General features: G+C 40.6%; 1 protein-coding gene across 2 annotated transcripts in view; it reads left to right on the forward strand.

The window, feature by feature from the left end:
* The window catches only part of Vwa8 (von Willebrand factor A domain containing 8), a 322,019-nt gene that overhangs the window by 36,157 nt on the left and 260,130 nt on the right, over positions 1 to 25,732 (forward strand). For both annotated transcript variants that reach the window (XM_029541466.1, XM_021203139.2), the window contains exons 3-4: positions 16,889 to 17,019; positions 20,655 to 20,765. In XM_029541466.1, coding sequence (XP_029397326.1) covers positions 16,889 to 17,019; positions 20,655 to 20,765 — 242 coding nt within the window. The remainder of the gene's footprint in view (positions 1 to 16,888; positions 17,020 to 20,654; positions 20,766 to 25,732) is intronic.

Raw genomic sequence — 25,732 nt, forward strand, 5'->3', positions numbered from 1 at the left:
AACAGCAGTATGGAAGTGTAAGCTGAATAAACCCTTTCCTCCCCAACTTGCTTCTTGGTCATGATGTTTGTGCAGGAATAGAAACCCTGACTAAGACAGAAGGTACACTTCTTTTTCCTTGGAATTAATCCTGTAATTTAAGGAAACTCGATCCATTGGAGAATTCATTTGCTGCCATTGTGGCGTGGCAGTGTTGTATATATCTGTGCTCACCAGATTTTAAGAGTACTGGGAGACTATTGATAAAGCACCTTTCTGTGCTCCATTTTAAATACTAGCTATCTAAAAGTCAAAAATATTCTTAGAATAAGCGTACAGTAGGAAGAAGCAGAGGCAGTTTGCAATGACAGAAGCCCTGACCTGCAGGAGGCACAGACCACAAGTATCCTCGAGCAGTAGCCTGGAATTCCATGGCTGACTGCAAGAGAGCATCTTTGCCTTCTCACAGTGCACTTGCCCATGTCATAACCACCTGAGATCACACAGCATCCGGCAGTCACCTGCTGACACCCCCTCTGAGCTGTTTCTGTCTTCACAGTGTCCCCACCACAGGACACCTTTCTAGTTCAGCAGCTAGGCTGGGGCCTGGCACATCACGCACAAGAGTGGGCTTGCTTGTCACTATTTTATTATCCAGGCCTTGTCAGCTCCTGCCTTTGCCATTGTACCTTGTATACAGCATCTTAGTCCTGGTCTCTCACCTGCAAGGGTTGGAGCAGGTAATTGAAGCCCTTTTGCTGTTTTTTGTGAAAACTGAATCTCAAAGCTTCGATGAAGTTGGCAGGTTTTTGAAGACATTCTTTCATATTTTGTGTTTGAAGTTAAAATATTTTGTATCAAAGAAATTATTTCTTCCAGAGTCTTTGAGGTGCTGCTCTCCAGGTAACAGGTCGTCAGGAGACAACTTTAGCCCTCCTTAGAGGTACATCCTGATTCCTTGCATAATCTTGTTGTCACCTGCAGACAATGAGAGTTGATGTCATTTAAGGTCACTGGGCACAACAAACGTTTATTGAAGAAATTAGGCCCCACAGAGACTGTAAGAATTACATACAACATTATGCTCTCAAAATGGTTTATGAGATCGAAGAGTGTTTTTACTCTTTATTTAGCTTATAAATAATTCAAAGGTTTGAGAAATTCATCAATGTCATAAATGACAGGATAATATGAAGAAACAATGTGATTTCTGTGTCAATGTAAATACTGTAGAACAGTCATTACAGTTATTTGCCACTTTAATGAATTAGCACAGAGGTTACACGTAGGCCTCTGGGGAAGTGTTATCTACACTTCTTTTTAAGAGAGGTGGAGCGTGAGGAAGGCTTCCAGTGCTTAGGGTCTTCTTTGTTTAGTTATGCTAAACATACTCCTTACAGTTTTATAACATGTATATAATACATCCTGTCACACTCATCATCCCAACCTCTCATATTCCTCCTACCCACCTCGCCCTCCCTCTTTCCAACAAACCCCCTCCCACTGTGGTGTCCCTTTTGTTTGTTAGTTTTGAGACCCACTGAGTTTAACTAGGGCCCTCTTGACAAGGATGTAGAGCTATAAGCTAGAGAGTGGGCAAGTCACCAGTAGCTATACCACTGAATACAAGGATTTTTCTCTCTGCCTCTTCATCAGCCATGGTTGCCATTAGCTTTTTTAGGAAGGCATCAGGTCCTGTGAGAGTCTCCCCATTCATGACTGAATGTCAACAAGTCCAGACTCACCAAGCAATGCCTTGGACAATAGCCATAGTTTTTGTGAGTTCATGATGCAGTGACCATGTCATGTGAGGAGACAGCATGACACTGTTCTCTTTGTCGGGCTCTTACATTCTTTTGGCCTCCTCCTCTGTCGTGTTCCTAGATTATGGGTGATGATGGGTGTCCCACCAGGGATGAGCATCTTAACCATACAGTCACTCTATTAATTGCATTTGTCATAAGTAGAGGCTTCTGTGATCAGGGCTGAGGGCAGATCCTTTACTTCAATATTGCACAGTTACCTCTTTTTACATGAGAATTACTTCCCATATTACTGCTGATATTTTTTTTAACGATTATTTTATTTTTGAGACAGAGTCTCACTCTGTAGCCATAGATGGCCTGGGACTTGTTTGCTACATACATAGATCGGGCTGCCCTTGAACTAAGAGATTTACTGCCTAAGTAATTGGATTGAATGCATGTGGCATCATACCCAGTTACATGTGTCTCTTTAAAAAGTATTTTATTTTTAATTATGTATATATACATATATGTGCATGTCACGTATGTGTAGGTACCTATGGAGGCCAGAGACAGCCAGTCTCTTGGAACTGGAGTCACAGGCAGTTGTGAGATGCCTGACATGGGTGCAGGGAATTGAACACAGGTCCTTCTAAAAGAGAGATACGTGCTTTTAACTGCTGAGCCATCTCTCCAGCTACAGCTAGATGCATTTTTGAGAATATATGCTCAAAAGAAAGACGTAAATCAACCTCTACAGTCTTTGACTTTTTCATAAAGGCTTTCCTTGGACTCGGCATGAGCAGTCTTTATCCAGTGCCTAACTTTTCTCCAGCCTTGTTTTGAAACATATTGTAAGACATTATACTTGATATATTTTATCACTTTATTTTTCACTTAATTGATCTTGTTGCTCTCACAGATGTTTTATAGATATATAATTAAAATTTTATATTAATGTCTTAATTGATAAATTAAAATGGTATGTTATTTAGCATATATTTTCATTTTTAAATATATTGCAGAGCAATTAAAGTTAAACTTACTATATGTCTATTTCTTCATTTACATTTCTTTTAGTGAAACTGTTTAGACTCTCTTCTCATAGCCATTTAAAAATATATGGTGTTGTGTTGGCTAGTTTTATGTCAACTTGAAACAAACTGGAGTAGTCTGAGAGGAGAGAACTTGAGAATGGAGAAATTGCCTTCATAAAATGGGGCCACGGGGCACTTTCTCAGAGACTGCTGTGGACATTCCTAGCATACTGAGCGTGGTACCACCTCAAGGCTGGTGGTCCTGGATGCTGTAAGAAAACAGGCTGACCAGCACTTCCCGATCAGCTGTCCTCCTTTGCAGCAGTGGCTGCCCCCAGTCTCTCACAGTTTGAATTCCTGCTTTTGTTTCTTACAATGGACAATGATTTAGGATATGCAAGCTAAATCAACCCTTTCTTCCCCAAATGCTATGTTGAATAGCATACCATTTCAACCTTTGATCGTGATGTTTCATCACAGCAGCAGAAACCCCAACTAAGACTTCATGTGAGGTCACCAGCCATAGTCAGCATGTTTTCTAACATATCTCAACTTGTTCTTCCTGATATTTTATTCTCTTTGACCAATATGTCTGCAATGCCTTGACACATTTTGGTGTTTGTATTAGGTTAAATTGGATTTTCTGGATCTACCTGGCAGTTTGGCTGTGATTAATGACCATAATTAAATGAGAAAATGAATGCAAATAGTAAACCTTTGAATTAAAAACAGCATTGTGAAATCCATATTTGTGGTGTTTACATATTTAGTATACAGATATTCCCACAAATTGGTGAGAAGAATCGTGTGACCAGTAGGTATGTGAATGGTGTTCTAACGTGACAGCCAGCAAGCTTCAGATTTCCTTGTAAGGTGCCAGTATTCATATATCACCTTGGCTAGAGTTGAAAACTATCGTGTCAGGCACAGAGTGTCCAGGAAATGGCACTCTGCTATATTGCTGGCCAAAGTATTAGTTCCTGTGACTTTCTAGGAGAGTGAGACGGCGACGCACTTCCAGATCAGAGTAGTGTCTGTTCTTAGCATTTACACTGACAGATGTACTGGTGTGTACTGTGACAGGAGCATGCCTGCCGTTCCAGTCATTTGGGAGGCAGAGATAGGATGAAGAGTTTGTGTTTAAGCTAGGCTCTATTATGTGGGCCTGTAATCTTAGCCAATCAAAGGCTGAGGCATGAGGTTTCCAAGTTCAAGTCTTGCCTGGACCAACAGAACAACCTCAAAAATAGCCCAGACAACCTACCTTGACCTTTAATCAAAATAAAAAGTTAAAAGGGGTAGATAGATTAGCACAGCCCTTAGACCGTATCAGGAGCTATTTTGTGGTAGATGGTGGTTAATGCAGAAACTCAGTAAGCCATCACAGCGCATCAGTGGGATGCTCAGCCACAGATGGGATGTCGACAGCACTGCCTCCCAGCCCGTCTCAGGAGTCATCTTAGAGGAGGGGCAGAAAGGTTGAAGGGCCAGAGCTTGCAACAAATAGTGTCTTCTGCAACACACACTTAGGCAACAGGACTCACATGATTCTAGCTACATCTGATCTGAAAGCTTTCTTCCTGCAGTCCCCTTCCATGGTATCAGAAAATACTGCCCAAGCTGCCAAGGGAGGGAAGGAGTTAATAGGCTTACCTAGCTGCAACATCCATGAACCACAGTGACTGTCATGGCATAAAGGTGACACTAAGTGACAGTCACATGTTAGTGATAACCAACAGCTGCCTAATTGTACTTTGGGCCCATGCAACAAGAGGAAAATCAGGCTTTGCATTAGAAACCTAGCCAACTTTCTGGAGCTGGTAAGGTCATGGGCTTTATAAAAGAGTTTACAGTGGTTGTTTTACTAGAGCAGCATGAAGTGGAAACGTAAGGGTTCTTTGGAAAGTCAGTTGTGCTGGATGGTGCTTTACTGGGACAAACACTGTGAAGGACTATTTCCTCGTGAAGAAACATTTCGCTCAGACAGACTCGGGTGAAAGGATGTTCTGCTAAAGCAAGCACGTGAAAGGACATGTGATGAAGGCTTCTAACCTAATGATACACGTGTATCAGTCTGCTTTATATTGTGTAGTTGAGCTCATTTTGTTGAGCCTCCATAGAGAGAAAGCACCAAAAAAACTTACGGTGGTGCGCTGGTGGCTTTTTGCTGCTTCTGTGGACTCAACCGATTGGCAGAGTGATGTCAGCTGAGACAGACTCATATGCTGAAGCAAGACAGGTGGTGAGCAAGACCCATGGAGGATACATGATGTGTGGAGGGAGTATAAATGACACTCGATGGACAGTGATGGAGGCTGAGCCAGGCTTGCTTCCTGGTCTTGCATCTTCACTGATCTTCACTTCACTGAGAGACACAGCTGAGAACTTTTCCTGCTGTTCCTGTGGGCCCTCATCCCTCCTGCAAAGTGAGCCAGTTTGGCTGAGGCCTAGCTGTTCCTGCTAGGTCATGCCACCACTGCTGCTATCCCAACACGACTGAATTGGACTGCCGATATATCCATGAAGTGTTGGTGAGTGGATTGAGCTGACCTGGGAACTGAACTACAGATTTCTGTGCTACGCAGATGGGATTTGCCCCAGAGAACCATTTCTAAACAGGTCAACTTTCCCCATATCCTTTCTTTTAAACTACCCCTGGTAGGTGGTGAGCTAGAAGGGAGATTAAAGCATTTAAGAACCATAATTAAAAATAGGTTTTGAAAAAATTAAGATTACACCAGCATAATTCCCAATTGCATTCAATATCTGGTCCTTATACTGCAAGTAAATATAGCTATCACCTGTTAGTAATCAAAGAGCAAATGGAGACCATTGCAGACAGCTACAACTAGACACAATGCAGCGGTCAGTAGACCACGGGGAGCCTAGCCTGCATACCTGTATCACAGCCCTTGCTTCTCTGGTTCAGATGACACTGCGGAAAAGGAAGCAAAAAGACTGAGAGCCAGAATACCAGGAAGTCTGCAATAGTCTCTCGTAGAAATGGCTCATAAACAAAACTGAAACAATACCAATATCACTAGACATACTGCCGTAGAAGGGGGAGAATTTGTGGGGTCCCACAACTATACGAAGGACTATCTAAAACTAATGATTGTTGGGAAAGGGAGAATTAGCTCTTCCAGAGATACCCCTTATTGGTTATCCATACAAAGTGGTCAGAATTGAAACCACATACACACAATATACACCACCATGCTGATTCAGAGATTTGTAATTTTCCAATAGATAATAAAAGCTCCCTGTGTAAACTAAAGATCTTTTTAAAGAATGGCTACATTAAACATCTTAACTGCATTTTCTGTAATTTGAATCAAGAATATTTACACGTTATGTTTAAAGAATTTGGTCTTGTTTAGCAAGATTTGAAGCTGTTGGTTCTTCTGAGACCCATTTATAACTAAAGGCAGTTCTTTTCCTTTATTTTCTTTTTGGTGGTTGTTTTCTCCTCAATACGACACTGAGACAAAGGCATCTCCAGCAAATTGTTAACTCTTCACACGTAAGCACATTAGCGGATAGGTTGTTAATCGAAGTTGAATATTAAATGGTGATGAAAATATTCTGATATGTGTCACATGTCATCTTGCTGTCCTTTTGATGACTCACCTTTCTTCCTCTGGAGCTATTGTTACTGTATGATATAGATTTTTAAAAAAAGAACCAAAACTTTCTGCCACTGTTACAAAAAATGGATCAACACAGAAGACCAAGAAAGCTCAAACCACCAAAACACAAAACCTAAATTGTGCTGTAGGCTTGACTGTGAGAACCAAGAATACTTTACTGTGTTAGTCCAGTACGGTAAGCTAGTGTTACTAGGGGCAGTGGCCCGTGCGTATACACTTGAGGGATACGATTTAAGTTCTGGTTTGTGCAGGAAAGGTTGCTGACCAGTTAAAACACTGATCAGGTAAATCTGTGGCTCACAAGCTGTGTGTGTGTGTGTGTGTGTGTGTGTGTGAGAGAGAGAGAGAGAGAGAGAGAGAGAGAGAGAGAGAGAGAGAGAGAGAGAGAGAGAGAGAGAGAAGGGGAGGGGAAGAGGGGGGGGAGAGAGACTTTTAGATTGTCTAGAATTTTGTATAAATAGAACCATACTGTATTTTGCCTTCCCTATAGAGCACAATGTAATTACTTTGATATTCTGCCGTGTTTCAGTTATCTGCTCCTTTTTAAAATTTAGTATTGTTCAGTGGTATAGATGTATCTCTCCTCCACCTGTTGATGGGCATTTGAAGATCTTACTGCTTTTGAGGCTTTTAGAAATACAGCTGGGATTATGAGATAGTAGGCTTATTGGCGCTTAGCTCTTTTTGTTTTTATTTTTAAGTTTAAATCAGGATATTTGGTTTTTTTTTTGACAATTGAAAAGTAGCAAGGTATTTGTTTACTATGAATTCTGGATAGCAACCCTTATTCTCATGTATCCTAGTCATATATATTTGTAAATATTCTCAACTACCTTGTACATTCCCCACTCTGGGTTACCATTTCACTCTGCTATGTTTAATTTTTCCACTTAGAAGAATTTACTTTGATATATTACTCTTAATTTATTTTGGCTTTTGTAGCCAGAGCTTTAGTGTGACATGCTAAAAGTCATTGCCAAGGCCAATGGCCAGAAGACCCCCACCATGTTCTCTTGTAGAAGTTTTATGCTTTTTGGTCCCTTTTCAGTTTTGAGTTGAATTTTGTATAGACTGTAAGATAAAGTTTCAGTTTCATTCCTTTGCACATGGAAATAGTTTCCCCAGCTTCATTTGTTGAAAAGATTATCTTATTCCCCATCGTGTCTTCTGGGTACCCCGTCTCCATAGTTAACCATATGCGTTTGAATTTATTTCTGTCTTCTTTATTTTGTTGCACTGGGGCACAGCCTGTTTTTGCACTAGTACCATACTGTATTGATTCCAGCATCACTGTCTTCTTACACATAGAATCTAGGTTTATATATGCCTGTGTACACACATATAAGAAAGCAGAAGGGGTCCACATGGGTGGAGAAAGATAGGCAAGAGGAGGGAGGAAGGATGGGGAAGGCAGCAGGGCTTGAGCAATGATACACAAGTAGGAAATTGTTATATACAAAAGCCATTGTTTTGTATACCTGCTAAAAAATATAAAAGGAAAGAAAAATATTCTGTACATATTGTGCCAATATTCACAAAGGAATATACTATGAAAATGTTCTTATATCAGATATTTTCTAAAGCTTGATTTTAAAACATTACTTTTAATATTATATACTTTTATGGTTCATATGTTAAGACAACACAAGAAGATATATATTGAGAAATCAAATTTTCTTCTGTTGCCTTTCAAAGTTCTGGGGAGGTCTCTTCTTTGTAATCCTATGCAAATTCTAGTGACTACACTGCCTTCCCAAACAGTGTACAGTATGATTTTCTTAGTATATATGGATATGTAGTAATTTACTTAAGCTATCTTGATGGGTTTTTCTGATTTTGAGAAAAGCCTCATTTGTGTAACTCATTTGTGTCAGAGTTGCAGTTTTCATCTAGGTGCAGCTGTGCTGGATGAAGACTGTCAGTGTCCCTCATGGCTGAGGTTTATGTACAAACTGTTTCTCTTTGACATCTCTGAGGGCCTTACTATCCTCACCTTCCTGTTCTCAATGCTCGGCATATAATAGGTCCTCACTAAGTGGGGTTGTGTGCCTGACTTTATTTTACTCACTTAGCCCCATAGCTTATGTTGTAAATAGTGAGGACTTACTTGGGCTTTGAACACCTTGTTTTGTATCCCCACCTCCATGGACAGATTGACACATGCAGGGAGAGTGGACAGTTGCAGTGAGGAGGCTCATGGCACTTCCTTTATAATCTCTGAATAAATTGGAGGATGATCCAACTCCTGGTAGACCTGGGTTTAGGTCTTTCTGAGTAATTTTTCTAATAATGTGAATGAGTGTTTTGCTTGTATGTATATATGTGTAGTACATGCATGCCTGGTGCCCATGAAGATCATAAAAGTCAGAGCTTATAGAATTATAGTTGCAGATGGTTGTTAGACACCATGTGGGTGCTGGGATTGAATCCTGGTCCTCTCTAAGAGCGATAGTAGTGGTAACCACTGAGCTAGCTCTTCAACCCCTCTGCATAATTTTTATGGGGGTGATTATGGTGAATAAAGTGCTATGTCACTGGAAAATACTTAACACATGGCTTCGGTAAGTTCTGGGACTCCTTCCGATGGACCCTCAGCCCTGTCCATCCTTGTCTGCCAGTGTACACTGTGTACTTGCTGCAAGGCACACAGCAAGGAGAGAGCTCTACAGGAGAGGACAGACTTTTGCACACTGGGTTTTCCCTGACTTGGACAGAACAAGGGATTTTGGGAGCTGTAGTGCTCATGGTGGTCATATCTGTCAAAGACTAGCTTTCTTTGGAAACTGAGACCCAGAATGGTTCAAGTGTCTGGCCCAGGATGCTGAGGACAGGACGAAGAGCCACACTCGGTTTGTTTGGCTCCGGGTGGTTTTTCTTTCACTACATTCAATTGTTTCTTGGAATAACAGAGCCAAACAATCAACAGGTTTAAGGGTTTATTATGGGGGATTTGAACTATGCTTAATTTTAATTTTAAGTCTTTATATAGATGATAAATTGACATCTACATAGGGAGAAAAATTATAATTTAGAGCACCCCAATAAAATTAATTTAGAGCTCTTAAATATGACAACACAAGTAGTTAAGTTTTTAAAAGAAAGATCTTGGCTAGGACTTTAGTTAGAAATGTAATTTACCATGACCCAGATGTTTTATCTTCACAGGCAGAGGGTATCCTGGACTGTGGATGAAGTCCCACAGTAGAGCTTTAACACTGGGTTTTTCTTGGTGGACTCCTGGAAGATAGTGGCATCTTGTGCCTGGAGTCAAAGCTAGAGCTTTCTTCCATGCACAGGCCTGTTTATGTTACATTGTGCATGGCAGTTTGGCAGTTTACTTTGCAGATGTTCGTAATGTGCAGCCTTAAATCTTGCTTCTATTTCTGGCATGCTTTTAAGTATGACTCATGTTTCCTTGAGGCTGTCCTAAAAATACTGCTGCTCTGAAGCATTAATGTGAACGACACCACAGGCATCACACAGCACCGCACAGTGCTTGCCTTCTGCAGGGTAAGGCAGCTTCCCAACCAATTAGATGGGGAAGTGCCGTTAAGAATGTGCTGCACTAAAAATATGTGGAAGGAAAGTAGGAATTTTATAAAAATATAATGTAGAGAAATAACAGTGACTATCAAATTATAATAAAGGATGAAATATATCATTAATGTCATAAAATATAGCAGAAAAAGGATTAATGTCCAGAACACTGTTTGATGTAAATGTTACATTTAATGTAGTCCTGTGGTAAGGAAAGTCTTGAGCCTGAAGGTGTCAAAAAGCTTTTGGAGGGAGCTGGTGAGATGGCTCAGTGGGTAAACGTGCTCACTGCAGAGTGCCAATCTGAGTTTGGTTCTCCTGAACCACATAGTGGAAGAAGAGATCTACTCAAGCAAGCTCTCTCTCTCTCTCTCTCTCTCTCTCTCTCTCTCTCTCTCTCTCTCACACATACACACACACACATACATACATACATATATACATACGTACGTACATGTCAAAAAGGCTTCTGGTGGAGCATGTGAGAAATGATTACTGAGCAGCAAACTTTGGACTTGAACAATGAAAGTCTAACTTGGCTTTGACTTAACCAACCTTCTGCAAATGCTGCTACTTTTCAATTGTGACTTCTCTTTGCAGAATGGGAGCAAGAACTTGCATAGCTATTACTTTATAAATTATCAATTTGCATGCTTACTTTATTTCTCACAACTCGGTAAGGACAATTATATCTATTAAATAGGCAGTGATATTAAAGGGAGCTTAAATGATTTGATTAAGATTACATAGGTAATAAATATCAGATTTGGGATTTCAAGTTTCTTCTTACATAATGCTGTCTGCTGCCCTTTGGGCCTGTTGTGAGATCTAAATGAGATAGAGTGCAGAAAAATTACTTGTGTATTTCTTTGCCACATGATAGGTAAGCAATGAATTGCACCATTATTACTTACGCATTTTGACATAGAGCTGCACACCACAGAAAATAGGGCACTGGGAATTGCATATATTCCTGTGAGTGCTTCTGGGAGTATCTCCACGTCAGCATGATGCGTGTGTGTTGAGGACCACTGGCTTTAGAGGCAACTGGCATTCTCAGCAACACCTTCATTCACTCTTGGACTCTCTAGTGGTTCTTGAGCACACTGGCCAGAACTAACTGGCATGGAATTAACTTAGGAGGCCAGCCTACCTTTTAGCTCTTATCACCCTCCTGCTTCATTTCTCAGGTGTTGGTGGTACATGTGTATAAGCTACCACATCAAGCCCCATTGTGGCTACTGTTATTGGAGGGAAGATAAAAGTATGGAGACATGGTCTTTGAGAAGATGTGTCGTATACTACCAGTCAGACACTAGATTCAGAAGCTGTTTGAGATGAGGGAGTGATGAGACCCCCCCCCCCCCGTCCAGTGTCTACCGTACATAAGCACAGGACTGTGGAAGAGCTTATTCACTAGTAACAAGCCTCCCTAACGGTGTCATCATTTAGAGGGCTGGGGAGACTAAGAGAAAATATACCTCAGGGCTTACTTGTGGTTAATTAGAGAGTGTTCATTAACAGTGCTTTAGTAAAAAAGAATCTATATGCATTCTCAGTAAGAGTGTCATTAGTCTCTTGGATGGGGTGGACTGTGTTGGACACTACAATTAGCATCACTGTGATAGTGTCTCAGATCACCCCTCACTCCCCCAAACCTGGCAGTATCATAAAGCATTTCCAGATGCTGTCTGGCCAGCACATGTAATGGCAGCGTGTTGAGTGTGAAGAACCACTAGAGTCAAGTATAACTAAGGTATTCCTGAGATAGCCAGTTGCCTTTTAAGCCAGTGGTCCTCAACACAGAAGCATTGTGCTACCGTGGAAGATACTTCCATAAGCACTCATATAACCGTATGCAATTCCAAAGACTCTAGCTTAAATGCATTCATACCATTTCTTCCTGAATTAAGAGACCACATTGGTATATAGCACTGATTCTGTTTCAATGTAGTTTTTTTTTTTTTTTTTTAAAGAAAAAGGTAAATAAAGTATTCCTCAATTTGAACACTTGTTTAAAATGACAGTTGTAAGGGGTAAACCCTATTAATTGGTTACCTGAAATGTATGTAGTCCTAAGGTCAAGGCATTTAAAATAGATTATAATTATATAGGTTGGCTATTATACCTATTTTACTTGTTTGGGTGTGTGCTGCAGAAGGAACCACGGTCTCATACAGGCTACATAATACCCTAACCCTGAGTTACATCCTCAGTAGGAATGATGCTTGCTTTTCATTTCCCTCCCTCCCTCCCTCCCTCCCCCTCCTTCCTCCCTCATTTCATTTCTTTCTTTCTCTCTGTGTGTAGTTTGTTATTTGTTTGTTAACTATTCCTGAACATGAGACCTGCCCTGGACTTGTTGACCCAGTATCATTCTATTGGTGATTTTACCTCACCCAGCAAATATGAATGGCAGTTCATTTGTTAACTTTTACCCAAGTAGCCATTTTCATTCATTCATTCATTCATTCATTCATTCATTCATAACAAAAGTATAATATGGCAAAACAGGAACTATCATCACTTCGCTGTTAGACAAATGTTGGATGTTGTCAAACCAACAAGAAGGAAAAGAACCCAAGAGAACGCGCAAGAATCATATCTACTCATTTGCATATTTAGGAGTCCCATACATACACTAAATTGGCAGCTATGATAGAAACAGAGAGGACCTGGTGCAGACCCATGCAGGCCCTGTGTGTGCTGCTTCAGTCTCTGTGAGCTCGTACAAGCTTTGTTCATGTTGATTTGGAGGGGTTTGTCTTCTTGGTGTCCTCCATATCCTCTAGTTCTCACCTCATTTCCTCATCATATTCCTTGGGCTCCCTTGAGCACTGATGGGAGGGATTAGATGGAAATATTACATTTAGTTATAAGTGAGGAACCATATTTTCAGTCAGATCATCGCTGTTGTTTTCCCAAGGATATTCTTCCAGATTCTACTTGTGGGAACCCTGTGGGAGTGATATGTCTCCATTTATATATTGGAGGACTTTTGGTTTTCAGACATGGGGATGTTTGCTTTAGAGAAATAATATGATTTAGCCTGGCTCCATTGACATGATCAACCAGTCTGCTCAGAACCTTTCCCTTGATTTACCTGCCAAGATAAAGAACTTCAAAAAAAAAATTCTATTTCTCAGCAGTTAGCTGTTAACTTCTTTGTGGTGAGACTTCCTTAGTGATACTGTGCTGTGTGTTGTGTATGAATGTAAATGGCAGTGTGTGTGTGTGTGTGTGTGTGTGATATGTGGTATACCTTTAGTCTTAGGTAATTGTTTCCTAGGTCTTTGAATTCTACCATGACCTCAACAAAAATCTAAGAATATAGAGTATTTAGTACATGCAAAAGACTTCTTGTAGTTTATATCTTTTTCAGTATAGAATGCAATGTAAGGAAACAAACACCATAACCTGTCTCCCTTAATAGTAATGGGTTGTGAGGGGCTCATAGGACCTTATTCTTCTGTAATAGTCAGGCTTAGAGTAACAGAAAAAAATCCCATAGTTGCTCAGTCCATGAGGCTGGATGTCTCAGCTGGTCTTTGGAATCCCAAAAAAGTAGATTCTAATGCTACAGAAGGAAAGCTTTCAAGGCAGGAGCAAGCCTGCAAAGAACAAAAGCTTCTTTCATATTCTTATATGGACTTCCAGCTGGGGATGTGGCACAGATTAGAGGTGGGGTATTCCAGATCAAAAGGTTTGGTTTAAAGGTATGTTCTCTTGCCCCAAGATCTGAATTAAAGTTATGTTTTCCTTACTCAAAGATCAGGATTAAATGCAGATCTTCTCACTTCAAATTAACCAAAAATCCCTTATAATTGTGCCTTATTTTTGGGTTTTACTTCATTTCAGATGTAGTCAAGTTGTCAACCAAGAATAGCCATTATACTTTTCTTGCTGAACTATTGGTTACTGAAGGATTCTGGGTGATGGGGAGTATCCGTTGGCTACATTGGATAATTTCATACCCCTAGTCAAATATATGGTTTCAGTTGAGTTCATTGGTTCAAACCAGATAATACATGACATGAATTCTTGAAAGGGACCTGTAGGCAGGATGGCAATTGGCAGTTGTGGGAAGGAGATACAAGAAGGTTCAGGGGTTAGGAAAATCAGAATGTGCTACACACTTGTATGGAATTGGCAAAGAATAGATTTAATTAATAAAGAACTAGAATATTACCAATGCTATTGATGCTATTTACAAGACTATCTGATCCATCCCATTCCTTATTCCCAGATACCTAATTAGCTTGAATAATATTATTTACTTTCTTTTTTGTTTTTTGAGCACCATTTTAGTATGTATGTATGTATGTATTTCTAAAGAATTCACATACTAATTGGTTGAACTTAAAAAGTGTATGTAATTATTTTTTTACTCAGTTACACACACACACACACACACACACACACACACACACACATATATGTGTATGTATATATCTCAACATGTATTCTACTTTGCCTGAGATGATGCTAAAACCTGAAAAATTCCACGCAAAGGGAACATTTGTTAGTTTGGCAGTTAAGAGGTGGATAGTCAGGTGAAATCTCCTGTGATTAAGACTTATCTCAGCTTTCTCCAAATGAGACAATTTCTGTTTATATTTGAAGACTGGCATACAGAAACTGAAGATGAAGCTGGCCATGCTTCATTGATACATGCATCTGGTCAACCCCGGATTATTGACTAAGTGTAGCCCTTCCACATGCTGAGAGCTCTGCCACCCAATAACTCTTGCTCATTTTGTTCTCTCATAATTAGCTCCCTACTTTCTTGCAGGCTGTGTTAGATGGCTTCAGTTATCTTTCACAGAAAAAGCCACAGCACCAACAGTAGAGTTGCATCAGAGCCTACTAAGAATAAGAATTCTTATCAAAATATTTGAGTAGATTTGAGCACACTGAGAAAATGGATTAATTGAGAAAGAAAGAAGAAAGGAAGGGAAGGAAGGAAGGAAGGAAGGAAGGAAGGAAGGAAGGAAGGAAGGAAGGAAGGAAGGAAAGAGACATAAAGATCACCTCCCTTTGCCTTTCCTTCATAACAAATTCCACTTTTTCCTACAATTCCCACAGGAGATTCTGTCCATTTGCATCTTTCCCAGCAGGGGTATGGCTCCACAGGCTCTTTGTCATCTTTAAGGGTTTGACATATTGTTGGAAATAACCATTAAATGAATTTCACTTAAAATTTTTTTTGGATATTTGCTTGTTGTTGGGGCCTAGGAAACACCCCACAAGCCACACAGACACTGATTTCCATCAAACAGGGATAGTTTATTGAACACACACCTCAGGATTGATTGATCAGGGACACAGGTCAGACTTGGGAGCTGTGATCGTGACCCCCAAGCCAGAATGTTACCAAACTTTTAAACCTGAAATACACAAACATCTGTGCCAAGTTATCCCACCAGTCAGGATTTAGGGATAGGGGACTTCTTTACCAATGAACATGTCTTTGTAGTGCATTTATCCTGTTCCCACTTGTTGAGTTATTCAGCTGTGGTAGTCAACTTGCCTAGCATTCATGACTCAACTTGCCAGCCAGGATGTCAGTTACCCAGGGAGGTCTTGGGGACTTAAACTTTGCTGTGATTGGTTCTAATGTAAGGTGAGGGTTTGGGGAGTTTCCAAGACCACCCATAAAGCGTAGAACATAACATAATATACAATCAACCCCGACATGAGAAAGTTCCTAGTAACAGCAGAAGATGGCTAGCCACAGGCATGAGATAACATGGCTACAGTAATGTCAGACAGGCACTGGTTATCCAGGCCTTAACACCTGTATCATAATAAGATACCTTGGGCTGGATCCCAGGTCATTTCCATTTTATGTATCTCATATACATACAGCTTACAGATGGTTTCAAGTGTTATTTTTAGTGCCTTTGCATTTTGACAATCATTTGTTACATGGGGTTGGGTGTGGAATTTCCCTCTGTGATGTGACTTGGGCACTCAGAAAATTTCACATTTGGGAACATTTCAAAAGTTTTCATGGTAAGGATCCTCAACCTTTGTGATAGTTTACTCAGTTTTTGTTGTTACACAATTGTGGTGTGCATTTTGTCCATTCTCCTGTCTTCTGTGTTGTTTGGAACAATTGAGACTTTTTTTTTTTAACTTCTCTTTTTCTCCCCCCCCCCCGTCTTCCTTTCCTCTCCCCCTCACATTCCTATAAGAAACTTCATACCCATCTTCCAGTAAGTAAGCCCTATACACTCATTAGTTCAAACTAGACTTGGGTGGTTTTATTGTTTTTGTTTTATCTATGTGAGTAGACATTTGTTTACATCTTCCTAGGAAATGCTCATGTAACAAATGGTATACAAGAGTGGACTGGAATTATAGGTTCCTTTGGGTGGGTGGGTGGATGGAGTCTTCCAAGCACTGGCATTTGAGATTAGAGCAGACTCCAGCTTCTCATGTCTGTAATGATCACTAGTTGTCTGGGATCATTTGGCTATGTCTCCTTTTAGAATAAAATGACTCATCCGTAGGAAGCATTTTCATTCCTTTAAAGACACCTGCAGATGATGATCCCAGTGTTCTCATGGGCTTTGAAATGGTAGATGTGTGACCCTCTGATGACTCTTTGGCATTTTTCTGTTTTAGCATTGATAACAATTTTCATTTAAAACTGAATTTTTGTCAGCTATTTATTCTCTCTCTCTCTCTCTCTCTCTCTCTCTCTCTCTCTCTCTCTTGCTCTTTCTCTCTCTCTCTCTCTCTCTCTCACTCGCTCTCGCTCTCGCTCTCGCTCTTGCTCTTGCTCTCTACCTATCTACCATCTGTCATCTATCTATCCATCCATCCATCCTATACAAATGCATATTTTTAATATATAGTTTACATTATTTGGGGATTTATATAGTAAAGTTATAATAGTTTAATTTGCATTTCATTTTCTTTCTTTTTCCCAAAGTTTCAGACTCTCCAGCTCAGTCCGTAGTCCAGCATCTGAGATGGATAATGCAGAAGGATCTGCTGGGGCAAGATGTCTTTCTCATAGGACCTCCTGGGCCTCTCCGGCGCTCGGTTGCTATGCAGTACTTGGTGAGCAATCAGTTCTTGCCAGTTCCTTAGTCTTAGCTTTGATAAAGGATGTGATGCAGTAAATGACAGTGAAGAACCTACACTAATATCAGAGTTAGCTGTAGTTTTAGGTATTGCTGTCATCGGGCAATGTCTCATTCATAAAGGGCACAGCAGATGTTGTCCAGGGAGCCCATGTGCAGCATATTCTTTTGCTGTAACTAGAGTGCCTTCCACTTTTGGTAGACAAGAAATAGAAATGAAGGCAGTCAGTAGTGAGTGCATAGAATCAGCAGCTCTGCGATTGTAAAAGCCACCATGTCTACCCCTCCCCTAGCCCTTACTTTACCACTCAGTGAACTGTTCCTTCTCTCAGGTTCACAACTTAAAACAATGATGCTTTTTGATGTTTTGAAGTTGTGTGGTTTTTAGAGGGAATTCGAGGAAAAGGGCGGTTTTTAATGTCATAGCTATGTGCTGCTCTTCCTCCTATTTAAATAGATTAGAAAACAGATGAACAATGATGGAATAATCTGCTTGATCTTTATCTAGCTAGAGAATAAGTTAGGCTTGAACGCCCCCCCCCCAGCCCCCCAGTGACCTTTCTGATACGATGTTTTTTGATTAATACTCCTTCTTAGGCAAATGTTATTAAGTGAATTGAAATATTTTGTTCTCAGTGCCCATCAGAGTGTTCACAAAGCCTTTCTGCTGTCCTGTATCAATAGGGATTGAGCTCTTGATCCAGGCACGAATGACCTCTGAAGACAACTTTTCAGAATGGAGGAAAAAAAAAAAAAACCTAATTTGCTTGTGTTATTTATTATCGAAGAGCCGATTTTTATGCCATTGAAATCTGCTTTCTTATATTTTCCCTCAGTGGCACATTTAGTTCATTTTTAATTTTCAAAAACATTTACTGTTTGTGTGAGTCACATGTCTGTGAATGCTCCGTGAGGCCAAAAGATGCCTCAGATCTGGAGCTGGAGTTACAGGAGGTTGTGAGACTTGAGTCCTCTGTAAGAGCGGAGAGTGCTCTCAACTGCAGAGCCCAGAAGTAAAGCCACAGATGGGAAGCGTAAGTCTCACTGGCCCATAACTTCTACATCTTTAATTCATGCCCAGAGTTGTCTAGGAACAGGAGCGGGGGGTGGGGGTGGGGGTTGGAGGGTATGCGGGACGGGATCAACTGCACGGGATTCTTTGCCTGACTCATTTCAAAAACTGGAATATCTCATTGAGGTTTTGTGCGGGCTTTTACCTTAGAATTCTGAAATGAGAGGGCCTAGGAGCTCATAGGGATTTGGTAAAAAATTACAGTGTAAGTCTACAGGTGCGAAGCCACATGGCTACTATGACCAAACTTTACATGGTAAAATAGATCCGAGGTAGCCAAACATATATGAAAACTCAGTGCTACCGTGCCATTTAAATGCACTTGTGGAGACTCAGTGCTACCCCGCCACCTCTGCAGTGAACACTGTTGTCACTGGATATAAGAACCTTCAGTTGGTAATGTCCTGAGTAGATACTGTCTTGCAGGTAAGCTTGCTGAAACAAATAAACACAAAATAGAGACACTTGATACTTGCCGTGATTTTTAACTCACATTAAAGGAGATTGTGGATTGTTTAAGACAGTTCTATCTGCTGCCTTCTCCTGGTGCTGTGTGAACTTGTTCACTGCTTTCATGAAGTAGTGCCTGAGGAGACTGTTGCTTGGCTGAGGAAGGAGGCTGTCAAGACTGAGGAGAGTGACAGCACTGTCCTGTCCTCAGTGTGCAGCTCCAGGTAAACTGTGGTGCTCTTAGGTAACAAGGGGTGCCAGGCATGGTAGTATACGCCTTTTTATTCCAGCACCCAGAAGGCAGAGCAGGAGGATTTCTGAGTTTGAGGCCAGCCTGGTCTACAGTGTGAGTTCCGGGACAGCCAATGCTACACAGAGAAACCCTAGTTTGAAAAACCAAAGGCCATGATACTGGAGAGGTAGCTCAGCAGATTAGAGCACTGACTGCTATTCCAGAGGTCTCCACTCTCAGCGCCCACATGGCAGCTTACAACTGTCTGTCACTCCAATTCTAGGGGATCCAGCACACATGCAGACAAAACACCAATACATGTAATATAAAAATCAATAAATCATACAAAAAGAAAACCAAAATCCAAAGATAAAAAAGGCTCATACAGTTTTGGCAATCATTGCACATGAAAGGGTTTTCAGGGAGGGAGGTGACATTCAGCCAATCAAAACAGCAGACATGATGTTTGTTATCAGTGATGTATTCTGACATCAAGAAGTAGGCATCTGTTAAAGGAGAAAATCACTCAGGAATTGGCTTTCACCGTCAGGCAATTCATTTATATTTAGGAAAACATCATTTGATATTATCATGTCTTTATGACTATGTACCTTCTCTATTTAAAATGTTGGCCTCTTTCTCATTATACTCCAAACTGGCAATCTGGAACAAAGAAATCTGAAAGAGCTGAATGACAATAAAGTGTTGTTCATCAGTAGAAGACAGGGTTCAGTTTCGAGGACACACAATCTCCCTGTGTGAAAATCTCCTCCTTCAGCAATGACATGCTCTGCCGGCTTTCTCGTGCCCCTTAAGTAAACTGATTCCTATGATTAGTGAAGGCCATTAGACCCTTATGTGGTTGAGAATGTGCATTGTTGTAAAAGCCCAGGTAATGTACATACTTGGCTGTGAGGTTAGGGCAAAATGCTCTATGAGCAGGTAAACTGTTCTGAGGTGGGATGGATTTGGGATGGCCCCTTTTCCTTCACATCACAGAATAGGTTTTTTCTTCTCTCCCCTTTTGGCTTCCTCTTCCTCCTCTTCCTCTTGCTTTTTTCATCTCCTTCAGCCATTTTTTTTTTCTTTTTCTTTGTTTCACACTTGGTAAAGAATCTAACAATGATAAAGTTTTCAATTGCTAAACCTTGGTCAGTTGAGTAAATGAATTAAAACCATACTTTTTAAAAAAGATAAATATTCCTTACAAAAATTTGTTACAACTTGTTGGAAAATTGCCCAATAACTTCATGATATTTGAAAAAGTTTAACAGGATAAATTAAGGTTTGAAGAATTAAATTTTGATTCTTATTATTTAAGTAGTAGGATGGAGTTCAGTAAAAATGAAGCTGTAAGGATGTGTGTGTGTGTGTGTGCGTGTGTGTGTGTGTGTGTGTGAGAGAGAGAGAGAGAGAATGTACTTGTATGTGTGCATGTGAGTATGTATGTATATGTATGTGTGTGGTTTTGCTTGTATGTGTGCATTGTGTGTGTGTGTGTGTGCATGTTTATGTGTGTTTTGTTTTGTTTTGAGGGGGAAGTTTTGAGACAATGTCTCCTTTGTATCCCTGACTGTCCTGGAACTTACTTTGTAGACCAGGCTGACCTTGAATTCACAAAGATCACTACTTCTGCCTTCCAAGTGCTGGGATGAGAGGTGTGGGCCATATTCCTGGCATGTTTATGTTTTGGTATCCAGTTTACTGAATTTTTCTCAAAGTCTGAAAATATTTTGAATCTACAATTAACAGTTACAGTGCTCTTCTCTAGGCAGTGACTTTGTTGAACATGTTGTTCTAAATTGTAGGCTGGTGGTTTGAATTTAGCTCTGGAATAACTTAGCTCTGTGTTCCACAGGAGCTGACCAAACGAGAGGTGGAATACATCGCCCTGTCAAGGGACACCACCGAAACTGACCTCAAACAGCGCCGGGAGATCCGAGCTGGCACAGCCTTTTACATTGACCAGGCAAGCTCTCCCCTCCAGCCCATGGCTAACTCCTCCAGGGCTATGTGAAACTGACTTTTAAAATGGGAAGAGAGTGATCATGTGTCACTGACAGATTTGCTTTAGGGCTTGGTGCCTTGTTCTTGGAAGTGTCTTGATCTAGCTCTGAAGGAGGAGGCTCAGATGAAGTGACTGGTGCTCACGAGGCAGCTGACGAGCACGGTTTCTTACCTTCCATTGCTGCTTTCAGCTTGCTTATAGAAATCTCGTTTTCTTTCTTTTCTTATTTCCAACTTTTTATTAGATATTTTCTTCATTTACATTTCAAATGCTATCCTGAAAGTCCCCTATATCCTCACCCCCTCTTACCTACCCACCCACTCCCACTTCTTGGCCCTGGCTTAAAGAAAAAGTAGCACAGCTGCTTTTAATATAGGAGCTTCCCTCGCATGTTGGCATGCGTATTTTCAATCTAAAGGTGAGTTAGGAAACTGTGGATTAAAACACATGAAGTAAAATACTTTCAGATGTTATAGCTTTTGCGGGGTAGGGGAATGGCTTAGGTGCTGATATCAACTAAAATATTGTTTTATGATATTATGAGAGACTGTATTATTTCTGTCTTAAAACATATTATATAAACTATTAAGTGTTCTTTCAAATGCCCCATAGTATATGGGATATACTAAAATAACCAAGTTATACAGAAAATATTTGTTGTAACCATTGAGTTCATGGGGCTATCTTTGACTCTTTAATTAATAAATACTACAAGTTAAGACATAAACTATTCAACTCTAAAGATTCACTGGTCTCCATAGTTAGTGAAGAAGGAGAGACTGAGTGAAGAGCTGTGCTGCTGGAGGTCTTGCAAGCTGATGCTGTTGCGGTTCTAGATAATTAGTACTGTCTCTCACAAGACAATAAACAACAGACAAAACAACAGGCAGATATATGCATCCAGCGGTTACATTTCCAGCATGTTTTCTTCCAAATGTGTGAGCGGTCTCTGCAGCCTTCAGGGGAAGCAGAGAGACAAGCTGTGTGCATAGGGGGAGGGGCAGTAGCTAGCGTTCATTCAAACTTGGGAAGTCTGACTGTGAGTGTTTCCTTAGGTGTATTTAAACACAGCACAACATGGTGAAAACTATTCCTGTATTAACTAACTCAATCTTGCATGCACAACAAAGTGTACCTAAATCTCTGAGGAACAGAGTAAGCTAAATACATTTCAAACATGACTACAATGAAACTCTTTGTAAAGTACGTGTGACACCTTCCATACAGATAGACTCTATAGATTGACCATGAAAAACAAGTTTTCTAGAAGGGTCTGGAAGGGGAGTCAGGCTCTTGAATGTCTCTAGCCACACAGATTGTGCCAAAGTCAGCTGGCTAGAATGTGCATCTGCTTCAGCCTTCTGGGCAGACAGCAGAGTTTCTATTCCTTCTCTTGAAGGAACAATTTTATGTGCTTAACATTAGCCTGTCTGTGAGCATGAAGCCCTTCATGCCTCCTACACAAATGTATTCATAAAGAACTGCCTTCAATGATATTAGTTGCAGTACTTTCAAAATCAGAAAACTAACTGAAAACAGTAAAGATACATATTGAAGAAGCTAATGAAACCATTGTTAATGTAATACTCCATAGCCATTAAAAAGAATGAAATAATGCTAGCATTTGCTTCATGAAAGAGTTGTTGCCTAGCAGGTATGAAGGTCTGGGTTCAAGTCCCTAGTGCACACTGGTGCATATATCTCACAGGGTGGGGCATTATTCTATACTAGTAAGAAGTCCAGAGCATGGGTGGAAAGAAGTGGTCAGACAGCATGTGATCTCATTTGTGGAAGAAGAAATGTATCTGTGCTTTTGTGTACATTGAAGTCTTCCAGAAGGCCACACAAGAATCAGTTATGCTTGTGAGATTAGAATCTGGAGTGAGATGAAGGTTTGTTTCTTTCGTATCTCATGACCAAAATACCGGGCAGCCCTAGCTTAAGGGAGGAGAGGCTTATTTTGCTTCATAGTTTCTGAAGGTTTTCAGCCAGTCTGGCAGGGAAATCCTAGCGGAGACGCTGTCCTTGGGGTGGGAAAAGCTGCCAGAGGCTGTTCATGTGGAGACAGACCAGGAGGCAGAGAGAGAGTGGGCTGTAACAGAGCCCTCAAAGGCCCGCCTGTAGTGGCTCAGTTCCATGGGCCAGGCCCCACTCCTTCCCCTTCATGGATGATGCCCACGAGTGTATTTTAAAGCAGCTTCTTCTGAGAATGTTATGGATGAAAGCCAGTGGATGACTGCTGTGGTTTGTGCTTCCTGCTTGAGTTTCCAGTCTTACAGTAGGCTTTAGTGTGAGTGTGATGTTAAGGGGCCTCAAAACGTTGGCTCTTCAGAAATGGAATTATTTAGGTAACTAAGTTTACTGATGAGCTGAAGATTTTTTGTTTGTAAATTTTAATTATCTTTTAAAAATTGTTTTGGGACTGGAGAGGGATGGCTTAGAGGTTAAGCTCACTGGCTGTTCTTCCAGAGGTTCAATTCTGAGCCCCCACATAGCAGCTCACAACTGTCTCCAACTCCCGCCCCAGGAGATCTGACACCCTCCTCTGCCCTCTGGGGGCTCCATGTATGCATAAGGTCCACAGTCATTCTAGCAGATAAAATACCCATACACATACGATAAAATGCAAAACAAACAATTGTTTTATTGTTGCATAGCTGTTGGAGGACTTAATTATTTCTTTTTATATTTAATTTTCTCGTATGTGCATGGGTGTTTGTCCTGCTTGTGTATATTTCTGTGCCCCACATGTATATAGTGCCCACAAAGGCCAAAGGAATGTATCAGATCTCCTGAGGCCAGAGTTTCAGACAGTTGTGAGCTGCCGTGTGGGAGCTCAGAACCAAACCCTGGTGCTCTGGAAGAGGGGTCTGTTCTTAACCACGGAGCCATCTCTGCAGCCTAAAGATCTTAAGGCATAGATGCCAATTATTTTCATGAAACTTTCTGCCATTCTAAGATGTGTATTTTCAGACATATTTCACAGTTGCTGCAGTGTATAAAATGTTTGAAGAATAGATATATAAATGTATGGTGTATTTTATACTCTGTATTTCTTGATGAACCTTGTTCATGATACACATCAGTTCTTAGTATTCAGTAGCACACCTACACCTTCAAAGCTTGTGATTGAATGTAGGCAATACTGGTCTTTTCTCTCTCAATCACTTCAGACTCTTTTGAAGTTTAAGCTAATTTAAATTTATTTTTTGGTACTTAACAGGTTGTTGATTAAAGGCATGAAATAACTTCATAATAAGATAAATAAAATCCAGACCCTGTAACACGGCCTAACGTGGCATCAGCATGCGAACTTACCATGGCTTCCACATTTATTTTCTGTTTTTTTTATTAGTATATATCTTTCTTATTCATAGCTGGAACTCAAAACTGGAACATTCACAGCACTTATATTTGATGGTAGATTTTGCCTTTAAATTATCATCCTTGGTAAAATTTTAAGTAAATTGAAAAGAAAAAGGCATGACTAAGAACATTTGACTTTTCTGTGGATAAGTGATTGGTCCTTAAGAAAAAACTTGTGTGTGTGTGTGTGTGTGTGTGTGTGTGTGTGTCCCACCTGTGAGTGCTGCCCACAAAGCAGGGGAGGATGTCAGATCTTCTGGATCTGGAGTTAGCGTGGTTGTGAGTGTGGGTCCTGGAAACTCAGTCCAAATATTGACTTTTTAGACATCTGTTTTGAATTACCACAATTTATAATTAATTTTCATTTGAATTCTAGGTAGACAGAATTGCACATTGATTGCCACCTAATCACATTTTTGAGACTCCAAATTTTTAAAGAAATTCCTTTAAACGACACATGCTCCACTATGTTCATAGCAGCCTTATTTATAATAGCCAGAAGCTGGAAAGAACCCAGATGTCCCTCAATAGANGAATGGATACAGAAANTGTAGTACATTTACACAATGGAGTACTACTCAGCTATTAAAAACAATGAATTTATGAAATTCTTGGGCAAANGGATGTATCTGGAGGATATCATCCTTAGTGAGGTAACCCAATCACAAAAGAAGTCTCTAGATATGCACTCACTGATAAGTGAATATTAGCCCAGAAACTTAGAATACCCAAGATACATTTTGCAAAACACAAGAAAACCAAGAAGGAAGACCATCGTGTGGATACTTCATTCCTCCTCAGAATAGGGAATAAAATACCCATGAAAGGATATAGATACAGAGACAAAATTTAGAGCTAAGATGAAAGGATGGACTATTCAGAGACTACCCCATCCGGGGATCCATCCCATCATCAGCCACCAAACCCAGATACTAATGCACAGGCCAGCAAGATTCTGCTGAAGGGACCCTGATATAGTGGCCTCTTGTGAGGCTATGCCAGTGCCTGGCAAACACAGAAGTGGATGCTCACAGTCAGCTATTGGATGGAACACAGGGCCCCCAGTGGAGGAGCTAGAGAAAGTACCCAAGGAGCTGAAGGGGGCTGCAACCCTGTAGATGGAACAACAATATGAACTAACCAGTACCTCCTGAGCTCGTGTCTCTAGCTGCATATGTAGCAGAAGATGGCCTAATTGGCCATCATTGGGAAGAGAAGCCCCTTGGTCTTGCAAACTTTATATAACCCAGCACAGGGGAAGGCCAGGGCCAAGAAGGGGGAGTGGGTGGGTAGGAGAGCAGGGGCGGGGTGTGGTATAGGGAACTTTCGGGATAGCATTTGAAATGTAAATAAAGAAATTAACAACAACAACAACAATAATAATAATAATAAAAGAAAGTAAAAAAAAAGAAATTCCTTTAATTTCTTTAATATTCTTAACCATTGGATTTGATTCCAGGCTTTACTCACCACCAAGTAATACCTGTTACCTAGCTAGAAGAACACATGAAGCAGCGCCTGTAGCTGTATGTGGCTAGTGGGCGAATAGTTGTGGTCTTCAG

Source organism: Mus pahari, chromosome 8 (genome assembly GCF_900095145.1).
Source record: "Mus pahari chromosome 8, PAHARI_EIJ_v1.1, whole genome shotgun sequence".
Taxonomy (NCBI): Eukaryota; Metazoa; Chordata; class Mammalia; order Rodentia; family Muridae; genus Mus; species Mus pahari.